Source organism: Drosophila biarmipes, chromosome 3R (genome assembly GCF_025231255.1).
Source record: "Drosophila biarmipes strain raj3 chromosome 3R, RU_DBia_V1.1, whole genome shotgun sequence".
In the NCBI taxonomy this organism is placed as follows: Eukaryota; Metazoa; Arthropoda; class Insecta; order Diptera; family Drosophilidae; genus Drosophila; species Drosophila biarmipes.
This window is the reverse complement of record NC_066616.1, coordinates 8,590,691-8,604,513: the sequence shown is the minus strand read 5'-3', so window position 1 is coordinate 8,604,513 and position 13,823 is coordinate 8,590,691. Positions and strand designations below refer to the sequence as shown.

Sequence of the window (13,823 nt, the reverse complement as noted above, 5' to 3'; positions counted from 1 at the left end):
AGGCTGCTATTAAATCGCGGCCAAAGTCGAAGATAAAGCCGCAACCCCACTCCTTCCGCTGCAACCAGCTCTTCGTTGTCATGGCGCCTAATGAAGTGTAGCACTTTTTCCCGGCCGCTTCATTTGGCCAAAAGCTTTCGTTGTCGTCGATTGGCGGCGGTTAGCCGCAATTGACCCTAATTATGGCCTGCTGCCGGCCTTAGCTTCGACTTCAGCTCCGACCGGCTGTTTGGACAGACTGCGCAAAGAAGTAGGAAAGACGCACACAAAATGCCAAATACCAAAGACCAAATAGCAAAAGCCAAACAGCAAATCCCAATTCGCATAACTTCCCCGTTTGTTTGCCGAGTGCAAAAATGCGCTTGGTAATTTGTGCTTTATTTTGGCTCTGGCCAGCCGGAAAAGTGAGAGCTGTGTGCTCGCCACTATCATTATCATTATGTCGAAATTTGGTGTAATTATTTTGTTATAGTTTTAATTGTAAGCTGGCTGGCTCTTTGCTGTTATCTGACATGATCGCCTTTTGGCCGCTCGCATGATCCTTGACGAGCCAAATTTGTGCTGGCTGATTTAATTCTTGGTCGCCCCAGCGCAATTTCCCAGTATCTTATCGCCGAATATATATGGTTGCCGTGATAAGGAATGGCAAATCAAAAAATTCCAACCTGTTGCCGTTGCTCGCCGGCATTATTATAGCAGCAAAATATTTGGTTATATCATTTCCAAACTTATCTCTGGAGTGGAACCATCCGAGTGGTTCGCGGTAGGTGGTGGCTCTGGTGGTGTTTTTCCGATTGTGGAACCCTTGAGAGACCTCCCTCCTGGGTTCCACGTCCTCCTTCAGCCCACTCGAAGCGACTTGGTTTTCAAGCTCGAGGCCAAGGTTCCGGCGGTGATCGTGTTTATCTCAATTATTTGCTGATGAACTGAACTCATTTGCCCCCCCAAGCCCCCGGCGAGACAACGAAAACAAACGACGACACAAGTCAGCGAAATGATAACCAAATTGCTGCTAAATTACATTGTTTGTTCCGAGCAAAAAACAAAAAAAGCAAAAGTCTGTTGGTTTTGTGAAAATGCTCGTTCGTGCGTTTTATCGCACTTGAAAAGTCGGCGTTATCAAGTGGCAACAAAACCTGTACAAACGTATATTTAGTAGTTGGCTGTCTCCGCAAGAGCCCGGCTGATAAGCAAAATGTAGCCAATGAAATCGACTTTGACCCTGAATATTTATTAGCAAACTCGCGCAGGGTCGATTAATTCATTCTTGTTAGTTTACTATGTGCTAATTTAAAATATCCACGAAAACAGGATTGATAAACAAGGCAGTTTGGTTTTTAAATAGAGCACCAATTTCTTGGTACTCTAATCTGATGAAGAGTATATTTTTTCTTAAAAAACATCTTATCAGCGATTTTTTAATCTTTGCAAATTTACAATTCAAATTATTAAACGTTTTCGTTTTTTTTAATCGCCTTGTCTTGATTTCCCTGCCCCTTTGTAACTTGCAAATATCTCGAGTTCCTGTTCTCCAGAATTTATTGCTGGCACTTGGTTATTACTTTCAGCGGCGCGTGACAACGGAAAATAAGGCGAATTCTTTGAAGTATTTCAATTTGCACCCCATAAAAAAAGAATAAACACAGAAATGTTGATCACGCGCCCCGCTTCGTTGGTTTTTCGAACAAATATATACCTACCTCTGTACAGACGAATTTATTTACATTTCATTAGAGCGCCGAGATTGATTGAATTATATTAACTTGTATTTTTTGCCATCCTCCTTTTCAGACTTCCAACTGCGAGCGCTTCCAGTGCAGCTTCCACAACTGCAACGTGCCAAGAATATCGGAGAAGAACAATCCAGTACATTCCAAATACCAAGAATATACAATCGACCATCCAAGTACACAAATTTCTATTACGAAGCAAGCAACAGTCATCGATGATAGTTGGTTCTCACATTTTTTTACTGTTTCAAAATTTTGAAAGTTGTCAAGCTCGGACCTATGGGTCCGATAAATGTTTTGTGCTCCGTTCCATAAACAAACACTCAAAAATAGCATCCGTAGAACATATCGTGCCCGTCTCTCTCTAACCGTCGCGTTAACCGCCAATCTTTGTGTATCATGAGCCCGACCATGCTGTAGTTGGAGCTCCACCATCAGCCAATAACTACACAGATCCCACTTGAAACGCAGAGAGATCCCGTCCGATCCCCTTCCGATCCACAAGCAGGCAAGGCAAGGTCGTCGTCCAACGACAGAAACAAACCAATATTACACACACATCCGGATACGACAGCATCATACGTCGTAGCTGATAAACATGAGCCTGAATCAGCACAGTGGCCCCGGTCCGCCGTCGGAGGTCTGCGGACTATCGGTGGACCAGGTGGACTCCTCGATGACCGCCGCCGCCGCCTCGCCCTTCGTCTGGCCCAGCACAGCGGGTATGTGCAGCACCACCACCGCATCATCAGCAGCAGCAGCAGCTTTCAAGGGAACATCCAATGGAGATGCCATCGCAGAAGCTCCCGTGAAACATCAGCCGCTCCACAACGGCGGATGGATCGGGAACGGTCTGCCGCCGGCGCCCGTGACGCGGACCATATCATCGGATCGCCTGGTCACCGGCAGCTCGTGTCGGGCGCTGCGCACCGCCGTCTCAGCATTATACTCCGTGGATGACTTCGTCAAGGAGAAAATCGGATCGGGATTTTTCTCGGAGGTTTACAAGGTGAGTGTCAGTTGTAAAATTATACTATAAGGGTATTAACTGAAGGTCAGCAGTTCTTTAAAAAATGTTTGATAACAAGGGGAATAAATCTATGAATCAGTAAGAGTGAGATATAGGGGCTTTACAATTGAAATGTTTCATCCTTCATTCAGATAAAGCGTTCTTCTGGGAGGTATATCATTAAGTGTCACTTCGCACAACTCAATATTGCTCACAAAAATATTTGATTATAAGGGTTTTTAAAGACTAACAATGGAATTAATATCCTTTAGGAAGAACTCAGATGAAAGATAACATTCTCAGCAGTGAAAGAAAAGAAGATGTGTCTAGGATAAAAATCTGTTCGATACCTTTTCTCTCCCTGCATTAATTTGTAAGATCCACCCAGATATACACATATCGCCCTGTCATGTCGAGCTATTGAAATTCCTCGAGTGGCATTCGGTGAGCTCGTCAAAAGACAGCTGTTGTTCCCACAATTGAGCATCATAATTTGATGGCACTTTCGTTTTCGCAACAGCAACACCCGCCAACGGTAACAAAGCCAAACAAATACGATTATTTACACAATTTTAATTAAACTTTAAAATTTTTGTAATTACTCAATAGGTATTGTGGCGGTTGCTCGTTCGCCCGTTCGGCTCATCATTCATTATCATCCTCATGCCGCCGCATGAGCCCCTCTGCATCCCTCGATCTCTGGGCTAAAATGAAACAAAATTGCAAAACAATGGCCCAGACCACGCCAGACTTGATTTGAAAATCCAAACCCATTGCCACTGCAGCTTAGCTGGGAGCTATAAAATTCCGAGACTCCGGGGAGAGCTCATGAAAAACGCATTCGAACTGCAGTGAAACCGTGTGTAAAAATTAATAGCGTTTAGTTTCAGCTTCGGCCCAACACTTAAGAGTGTAATCGGCTTTGTGTGGGGTACTTTTTCGGGCATTTCGCTTACGGCTCGGAACGGTTGTTGGCCCCAAAAATTAATAAGTTGCAACAGATGTGGTGCATGTGATGAGGAGGAATACGGAGTAAACGATGTATACGATGCATACGCGAAGGCCTGCCAAGCGGCACAGAGTCTTTGACATTATGGCTTTCCAATTACGTAGGAATTAGTGACGGTCAGATGATTATGCAATCAACGGTGACATTGGGACGCGAAGTACACGGCCATCTAGATGGATAAGTGCACAAGTCAAGGGAAATGGAAAAGGAAATAGAAATGAAAATGAACACCGAAATCAATGTGACACCCAGTAGCTTTTCTGAATGAATTGACAACTCTTTCTCCAGTTGTATTGAACTTTCTCATCCATTTTTTAGATGAATGGAAACGGTTTCACTTTCGTTTTCGTTTTTAAGTGATATTTACACATTTCTTTGCTGCTCGTATGTTTATTGTGTTTCACGGGCATTATTCGGTTATTTGTTGCCATTATTTTCCCCAGCTTTCCCATCAACAAAGGCCTGACGGTCGCTACCCTTACTTGCAATTATATTTCAGTTGTCTAATGAAAGTGCACAATGTGCTGCGGTTAAATGAAAATCTCGCCATTCATTGGAGCCATACAACGTCAACGGCCACACGGATCCTTGGATCCCTTCTATCTATTCATGTGCGCATATTCTAATGCCGCAAATTGCATGCGAGTGCGCGTATCTCATGGATACTTGTGGCGGTGAATGACCGACCTCTGTGGGTCTGTTTTTCCACCTTTCCGGGCAGAGACTACCTGCTGATTTGCATAACTGCTCGCCATTCCCAGTTCGCAGCTCTCGGTTCTCTGTTCTCTGTTCTAAGTTCCAGGTTCCCTATTCACTATTCACTTTCTTCACCCCTCGATGGCGAATAAATTGCTGCCGTGCATCCCGAAGATAAACTCCAGACCAACCAACCAACCAACAACGGCCTGTTTATTTGCGTGTGAAGTGCGTTCGATTCCATTCCATTCGGATCCATTCGATTCGATTGCATTTCCGCATTGTAATGCGCCAGCTGCCACACAATTAATGGCTGCAGCAGAACTCCACTCCAGTTCACTCCCTCTTTCTATGGTTAAAAAACGGCTGGAAAATAATTGAGAGCCAGCACCCGATCATTCGGTTAGAGTTAATTGAATTGCCAATAAATTCAAATCAATATCTGCCTAATGACACCACCAATTTGTGGGTTCAACGGCGTCAAGTGCACGCATGGATTTTCATTTCTCGACGGCCGCCACGCTTTTGCCCCCAATTTTCCCCCGCCAAAGATATTTCGAAACGAAGAATTTCTTCGAGATTTATTTTTGGCCCTGGATCCGTGGGGCTGCTGCTGCTGCTGCTCATTTCAATTGCGTGTCAAGGCAGCCGCGAGAAAGATATCAAACGTTCCCACTTTGATTAAAACTCTTTCACAATTTCCCATCTATTTCCATCTGCTCGTTGCGTGCGACGGATGCCAACAGTAAATGGATGCGGTTCATCTGCCAGATACAAAAGTTGGCAGATTTTAACCTTGCACACATGGGGTTAATCAGCCGGGAAAGTGCGCAAGTGGAAAATTAATAATCTCTGCATTTATTCCGATTTTAATCAGACGGGAACTGTTTCCATTTGGTCACGGCTCAAGTGCTGAAAATCACAACATAATTCACTTAAATCATGTCTTATAAGGAAACCGCCAGGCCAACACAATTTGTTCGAACATAAATCAGGAAAAACTTGGTTTTTCGTTTAACTTTGTTTCTCTCCTTAGTTTTTAGTTTTTCAGTTGGTCTTTTCTATTTTTGCATTTTTGTAAGTAAGTGTTGTTGGTAGTAAGTGGGCCAAAAGCAACGGTGAATGCATAACGCTATAGCCAAAGTGCGAATGCTGGTGTAGTCGGCACTCAAGCAGAATGGAAGTGGAGTAGAGTAAATTTGAGTTGAGTGCGGAGTGCTTAGTATTTATTTGATAACTACAGTAGACACAATGCGGCAGGCACCTGCCGAGGCACCTATACGAGCAAATTACAAGCTGTCAGCGAAGACAAAGGGGATCCGATCGCCGAGCGGGCTGCAATTTGTGCTCTGCGCTCTTTGGCATTAGATTTATTATGTAAAATGATATGTATTTTGAGCCAGGAGACCTCAAAACCATCCTCTCGAAAGTGCAAGACGATTGTTTGGTGGGTGGGTTTCCAGCCAAGGTGGTTTTTGCCGGCAGTGAAAGTTCTAAATTGCAATTGGAGAACTGGGAAATTGGGTTAGGCGATGGCAATTAGATTAGGGCCAGGCGAATCGCACTCCCCAGAGTCGTCGGTCTTTGCATGATTTTAGCTTTTTCTTGGTTTTCTTTAAAAGTGTTCCACCAGGCGGTCTCTGGCAAAGTGAATGTATCTGAGATGGCGGGCATCCTGTTGAGGCGACTAGAGAGTCTCTTGACCAGCTACAGTTTTGTGACCAAAAAGCAACATCAGACAATCCAATCCAATCCGCGGCCAATTGACATTGCACCGCCGGCAATCGTTGCGAATTGATGAAAGTAAACATTTAAGTAGAACTAAATAAGTTGATAGTGGCATTCGATAGACGGATGGCTTGCAGTCTCGCAGTCTGCTGCAGTTGGCTCAATTTCTTTTTCTGTTGCTCTTTCTCGGCCATCTTTTGCAGCTTTCAGTGCCAGGCGTTTGTATCTTTTGCATTGCAACCGTGTTGATGTTCACGCGAAATTGATTGCCATAAATTATGCAAAGTTTTGCATTCTCGTTGCAGCTTTTGCAGCCCGTGTGCCTCTCGGTGAATTGGTGCGCGGCGGCATTTAGAAACTGCAACAGCAACAGCAACTGCTGCAACTGCAACAGCAACATCTACGTTGGAGTCCGGGAGTGGTTGGTTCGTTGGTTGGTTTGTTTCTTCCGCTGGCCAGCAGCTTTTCCCCCCATTTCCCCCATGCTGCACACATTTTCCATCTTCGATTTGGTCTTACCATTTCGCCAAACAATTTTTCAAATGATTTTGATCTTTTGTTGTTGCTGTGGCCCGCTGTCTGCTGGTTGTTTGTTACTTTTTGCCGGCCAGCAAACATTCGGTTACAGTTACTTTTGATGTGCATGCAAATGTTTACACAAAAGCGAACATATCCAACAGATATTCCCTCCATTTTTCATCGAGTAACCCTGATGCGCCCCAATTAATTCCTCTGCGATTTTAATGCATCTCCCTTGCCGCTTGATTAATAAAGAGAGACAACGACTAGGTCCCAGCCTCAGGCCTATTAAATTGAGAAATTGAAATTCAATTTACATAACAAGAGGCATTGTCTTTGGGACCGAGAAAAAGTAAAAGTGCTTAACGCACTAATCAGGCAAGCCGAAAAACAGCGCGATTTCAATAACAAAAGCCCCGCGAAAGAAACCCAAATGATTTTTGCACTCTTTAAATAAAAATTGCAAACAAAACAAGTTATGCAAGGAGCCAAAAATATATACAGCTAAATATTTACCGTAAACACCTAACAATGGGCAACGAAAATATTTAATTTTCTTTCAGGCATCTCGGCAAATCGCTATGCAGCTAATTAAGTTATAATACCTAACGATCCGTAAATCTCACTGCTCACTCACTCACCTTTTGGGATCGCCCACGTAGAAAAGTCGAGTGTGTGCTTTTCGCTTTTTTGGTAATGGCGCCGAGAACGAGTTTCGCACCGGCTACCGCCGATTTGGCCAATTTGAATGTGATACACAATAAACCCATGTTAATGCGTTAATTGATTGGAGTCGAGCTCGTAAATATCATTTTGAAATATGCAAATATTTGCGCTTTGTCTTCAGCCTTGTGGACAGCGAAGCAATTCATTCATTAATAGATTTATCGATGCGAAGTAGAACTAGTCATTGCAGTCGTATTTCACAAAAGAATTTCATAATCCCATCTACAGGCAAAAAAATCAATTATTGCTTAAAGGGACAGGTCATTTATTAAATCAGCTGTCCCATTAGTTGCGATACGGCCACCCGAAATTTGTCAAAAAATTATCTTCAAACATTAACCAAATGTGTTTATAATTAATCCAATTGAAGGTTCATTAGTTGTGCAAACATTTAATGTTTTCGGATCTTTGACTTTGCGCTTTGATTTTCACCGCAGCTGTGTGTTGCACATTTATCTTTCCAACACTGCTCCGGCGGGTGGGAAAATTCATGCAAATCCCGGGTTTATCCACCCCAAGGGCTTGCTGTGAATAATCGAATTCAATTAGCTCACTCTCGTATAATTTAAAAATATTTTCAATCCTTCAGCGTGTGTCGGATGCGTCATGCACATTACATTTTTATGCATTAGGGAAAAGATTTGTTGCTGCCTTTTTTATTTTTTATTTTGCAGCTTGTAGTTTGCAGTTTTGCCGTTTTCATGTTGTCTTGTGAGGCATTTTCACGCTTGGCCATAAACAATTTGAAATTATAAATGCTAATATATACGTGTGCTGTTCGGGGGCTCCGTAAAGTGCATGATAAATAATGAAGTAAGAGTAAATGCCAGCTGGGCAGAGCCGAGCCAAGCCAAGCCAGCCAAAGTCCACGAAAAGGCGCCGAAGAAAGCAAAAAGATGGCAATCATAAATTCTAATAAGACGCGCCGCCACCACAGGTATTTGTGTGTGCGATGGGAGGAAAGCAGATCCCCACTTGCCATATGTCATCCGCCCGGGGAAATAATGTCCGGGCCCTAATGCGTCTAACGAGCTGCTGCATTTTCGAGGAGCCCAGCCCAGTCGGCGAAAAGTACTGTATGCCGGCCATGATTTTCAAATTACAGCCCATAAAGTGCGACATTTGTGTCTGAAGTCAGGCCGGGTATTGCAGTCGAGCGGGTGAACTAGTTTAGTTTTTATAAATATTTATGGTCTCGGTTTTTTGGAATATAAATGCAAAAATGTCTTTAATATGATATCTACAACCAAAGCTCATGAAATAAGAGGTAGATGATACATTCAGAGCCGAAACCGCTGGAGCTAGGGCTGAGAATTTCTTACAAAATTTATATATGGGATCCCAAACAGAAAACAAAAATTCACATACTTTACTTAATTAAAAATTGTTTTTCATTTTATGTCAACCGAACTTTTTAAATTAGAATATTGTTTACGAATAGTCTAGACCCTGCAATATTTAATACTATCTAAAGCACTTATAAATTGTGTCTAGAATATGTGAAATTTTCGGTATACCCTATACCTTATAGTGGGAACCTAGTGGCCCAAGCTTCTAAGAACTGAGCCCACAACTCCATTTAGATCCAGTTAGATACTGCGACGGGGATGCCGCCACTCAGCAAGTAGAAGTACTAAAAAAAACGCTAGGAATGCATCGGTGGTGTTCGTGTCGGTGTGTGCAAAGGGAGGTTTGCCTGTATGTGGGTTAAGCCGAAGATGCCGTCGAGCAGCCCACAGACTCTGGATCCCTGGATCCCAATCTGGCTCCTACTCTGACTGCAGGTCTGGGCCCCGAGTGACTCCCATAACCGAGAGCGAGGTGCAGCAACGTGCAATTACGCGCACAACTTGCGTGCAGAAATATTTTTGGATTCATTCACCTCTGCAGAGGCTAAAGATACCAAGAAGAAGATATTTTTATATCCAGCCAGGGGGGTCGGGGGATGGGAATGGAAAAGGGAGTGGGAATGGTGGGGAGGGGTCCAGGCCCCTTGGGACGTCCTTGCACTTTGTTTGCCTCTTAACTGTGGCATAGATGGCATTCCATCGGGCCATCATCCGGCGATGATGATGTTTTCGATTCGGATTCAGATGATGATGATCACGCTGATGATGGTGATCGCCCACGTTTGCCGCGGATTGCGACTGGCTATTTTTATTGATCGGGACGCCAGGCCCCCCCAAACGTCGCGTGCCCCAATGTATTTTTGCCCCTTCTCTGAGTTGAATGTGTGCCAAATATTTCACGTTGATTTTCTGTGAGTCAAAAATGTAATAAATGCCCGTGCTACTTGCACGGTGGACAGATCCTCGGAGAACTTTCGGGTAATATTCGTTTTGTTTATGAGTTTTATGAGGTGTGGGTTCGTTTCGTTGGCTCAACTTTAGCAGCGATTCGTCTCGTGTTTTTATTTTATTTTTGCCATTTCATTTCACGCCGCTTGACGTTGCCTTAATTTGTGGGGACTCGCTTTGTTTAGCAGCGCGATCTTTAACATATACATTTCCTATTTTGCAAGATCTTTTGACGGCTATGACTCAGTCCATGTATATTCTGGGCATTTCCTTTGGGGCCCGCATTTTTGTTTCGGCCATAAAGCACCAAAAATAAAACCTTTTTCGAAGGGTTTCACTGCTGTGACCTTGCGATCCATTTACGTGGTTTCTTCTGACTTACCCGGGGTTTTGCCTTTCTCACAAACATGTGTTCAACAAACTGTTTGTCTTGTCACATTTGCGCAATAATTACAGACGCTTGGAATTGAAATGTTTGCGCAGGGCCAACACAACTCCCACATAATTCACATGGCGTGCGACGCGATGGCCTGGGCAACAAAAACGAGCAGCAAATGGCATTCCAAAATAACAAAAACAAATGCGGGCCCAAACAAAACCGCTGATGTCTTGAAAAAATAAATTCAAGCAAGTAAAAACGGCGAGCTCATCGATGATCCGGCCTCTCAGGAATGAAATCGAAGTAGTAAAAGCAGCAACGACGACGTTGAGTTCTCATGATTTATGGGCGCCCATGGATCAGCTCTTATTTCTTCGTCCGCCGCTGGCCGCAATTCATTAGCCAAATGGCCATATAAATCTGCCCATGACTAGCCAATACCAAAGCTAAGGCCAAAGGAAAAGCTTAAGCTCAGGGCCCCAAGGAGTGCGCTGCAGTTCGGATCCCTCTCCGTGTTGTCGTCTCTTGGCCAAAACTACTTAAATTAACTTTTGCAATTCGCGTGTCAATGATGACAGGCAACGCAAGAAGCAGCCAGAGAGGAGGAGGGCCTCCAGTATCTGGGATACATAGATAGGCGACTCAGACTAGCCAACCGACCAACCGACCATCCGACTTGGCTGACTTTGGCCAGCGCTTTCCTCCAGAGCTGCGCCCTATCCAACTGTCCAATCGAGCGTGTCCAGTCCTCGAGGTTCTGGGCAATATTAGCACGACATGATAAATATTTCAATGCCAAGAGCGAAGCTATTAAACCAGGAACCCCGACCAAAGCGAGCCAAACCGATCTGAGCCGAGCTGAATGCCGTGCCCTATTCGAATCCCTCGGCCAGGTCTGCAAATGACTTAGTTCGTCGCTGGCTCTTACACTGAGGGGAAATACCTCTTAAAAACGAAGGAATTCAAACCTGGACAGTGCACTGTGGTAAAAATGAAACTATTTTGGTAGTCTCTAGTTCATATATAAGTAACTAATGTTGAAGTTGGAAAATAGGTAGGGGACTGCACTGTGCTTAAAATATTGACCTAGAAACATGCATTTTTTTCTTAAACATCTAGAACTTTTATATTTTTTTTTACTAGTATACCACCAAGATGATAACTCCCACGTTTAGGGTTTTTGAAATATTATAGGTACTTAATACTTATGTGGTTGTTTTAGAGATTGCTAAATAAATTTGAAGTTTAGGTAAAATAATCATTGAAGGCTAAGCACATCTCCTCAGGAGTTTTTTTCCAGTACCGGCTAGTGAGACTCTATTTATTGTATTTTACCCTCTGAAAGGGCCCCGCCTCCTTTTCCTGGCCAAGCCCTCGGAACATTTTTCGCAACTGACCAACACTCACAGGTCTGTGACTGTGACTTCAATGCCCGAAGAGTTGGTTGTGCGATGTGCTTTTATTTATTTTTTGCTGGTTGTGCCAACCCTCGCAGACTGTTTAATTAAAATTTCCTTTTCATAGGCTGCCTCTGGTGCGGGGCTCTCTATTCGACTTTGCATAGACGTCTGGCCCGGGCGGGGTCTAATTAAAAAGTGAAACTGTAATTTAAAACGCTGCTCACAAAAAAGCCAACGCCAGGACTTTGGTAATACGAACTTTAAGGGGTTGCTGGCCGTGGATAAAGGTCGGTTTTATGGTTGGCGAGCTTAGGTGCCCCCGAAATGCAGTCTATGAGGTGCATTAATTAAGGCAACTTTCGCTGGAAAATTAATTAACTTTCCCGGCGCCCTACAGACCCAATGCACTGAGACGACGACGATGACGACGGGTCTTGGCCCCGAAGGGAGAGCCAAAGCGAAAATGCAGTCGAGTTCCCTTTTTTCGGGGGCCAGCTTTTCCCTCTGCCGAGCAGATCTTCTATCGCGGTTCGCTGGAAAACTGCATTTGCAACAGCTGCAACATGGTCATGGTCAGGGCACCAGCAGCGGGTCCCAATTTTGATTTTTATTTATGTGCAATGCGATAAAAATAAAAAAATACAACAAAATCGTTCGTTAAAGCCAAATGTTTGGCCGAATCTGAGATGCCGTAGTGTGAGATACAATGAGCAATTCAAATATAATCATCATAAATCACGATTTAGTTTCGCTTTTGCTTTGTTTTGCTACGTGGGTGCCAGGCGTCGACGACCTACGAATGGTATTGTCTTCAAAAGTTGGTCAACGAATATATGTATCCCATATCTACAGCCATCGAAGGCATAGGCGTTCCCCCACTGGCCCAGCGCTCAAGTTCAAAACAAAGTATTCAGTGGCAATCGCTACAATGTTGCAAGTTGCATGTTGCACGTTGCAGGCCGGACTTTGCCAGAGCACCGCGAAATTGTAATTAACTTAATCCCCGCTTTTCCAGAGCCCCTGAAGAGGCTACATTCGCTATGGCCTGAGCTCCTTGGCTTTGTCAGTCCGATTCCGATGCGTCAGTCCGTCTGGGGGCCTTATTTATCGGCTAGGCAAATATTCACAAAAGTGGGGAGGGTCTATTTGAGCAGTACATATCCATAAATTGCGCTTTATATATAGATCGTGGCATACTTTATTGTTCTCACTCCATACTCTCCATCGTAAACAGCGAAACAGGCACAAATTTACTTATCTTTTTCTGGGTGTAAACAAACAATTAAGCCAAAAGGAAAACTTTGCGCAAGGTGGGTTAATATCGGAACAATTTCAATTAACTCTCGTAGTTTCGCAAACAGCCATTGGCCACGTGAGCGTTAAGTCATCTAATTGCCATTACGAGTGGGAGTGGGAAGTTAAGTAAGTCAATTAACGACGTTTTCGGTATTAAACATCTGGAAGTGCAAACAATGAAAAATGCAAGCACAATGCTGAAAAAAAAACGAGAATCGAAGCACAAAAGCCCAGTGAAATGCCCTAGACCGCATCCCAGGATAAAGGGGCTTTATGTTGGAAGACCCCCACCCCGCTGCCCAATATACACACAATGGCATACCCCTTCCCGTGGGGAATTACGAACGATCTTGCCCGCTGACCGTGTCATTGAACTCACGAGCGTGGGGCGCCTTTGTAAGCAGGCATCGCTCAAAAAGAAAGCACTCTCCCCCAATGGTTTCCAGTGAAAAACGCAACTACAACAGAACCAAGTCGAGCCGATCGAGGGGAAAACTATATGCGCATTTGTTTGAAAAACTATCCCTGACAGTTGAAGTTGAAGTTGAAAAAAGGCCCGAATGCCCAAAAAATGAGACAAAGTCAAGATAATATCGGCCGTTTTCCGTATTCGGAGCCAAAGTCAAAGGCAGTCGACAATCGATCGACTGTCGCCCGATCGTAATTAATTATGGCTTATCCAGGGGCCGACGAGCCGAAGCTATCCATCAACTAAATGTAAATAAAATCGCCGGCTTTTCTACAAATCACTTGAACTAAATATACCCTTCGAAGCGGTCAAGCGTGGCTGGCGAAGTCGGAGACATATTTTCGAATATTTTTTTTTTTGGTTTTGCTTTTATTGAACTGGCCGATCGGGTCTGGCCGTTTGTTTCATGGTCAGTTTGGTTTTGGCTCGCGGCATAAAACAAACAAATCGGGGACTGAATGGGGAAAATATCAAAGGAGACTTTGGCGTCTCAAATTGGCGTGACAATTGTCCATTTGGTTAAATATCGAAGCGTTTCTATTTGTGCTGCAAATTTGCTGAGGCA

The 13,823-nt window shown here is 44.0% G+C and overlaps 1 protein-coding gene across 2 annotated transcripts in view; it reads left to right on the top strand.

Moving 5' to 3' along the window:
- The window catches only part of LOC108031440 (uncharacterized), a 50,155-nt gene that overhangs the window by 4,022 nt on the left and 32,310 nt on the right, over positions 1–13,823 (top strand). For both annotated transcript variants that reach the window (XM_017104870.3, XM_017104869.3), the window contains exon 2: positions 1,792–2,739. In XM_017104870.3, coding sequence (XP_016960359.1) covers positions 2,329–2,739 — 411 coding nt within the window. In that variant the 5' untranslated portion in view covers positions 1,792–2,328. The remainder of the gene's footprint in view (positions 1–1,791; positions 2,740–13,823) is intronic.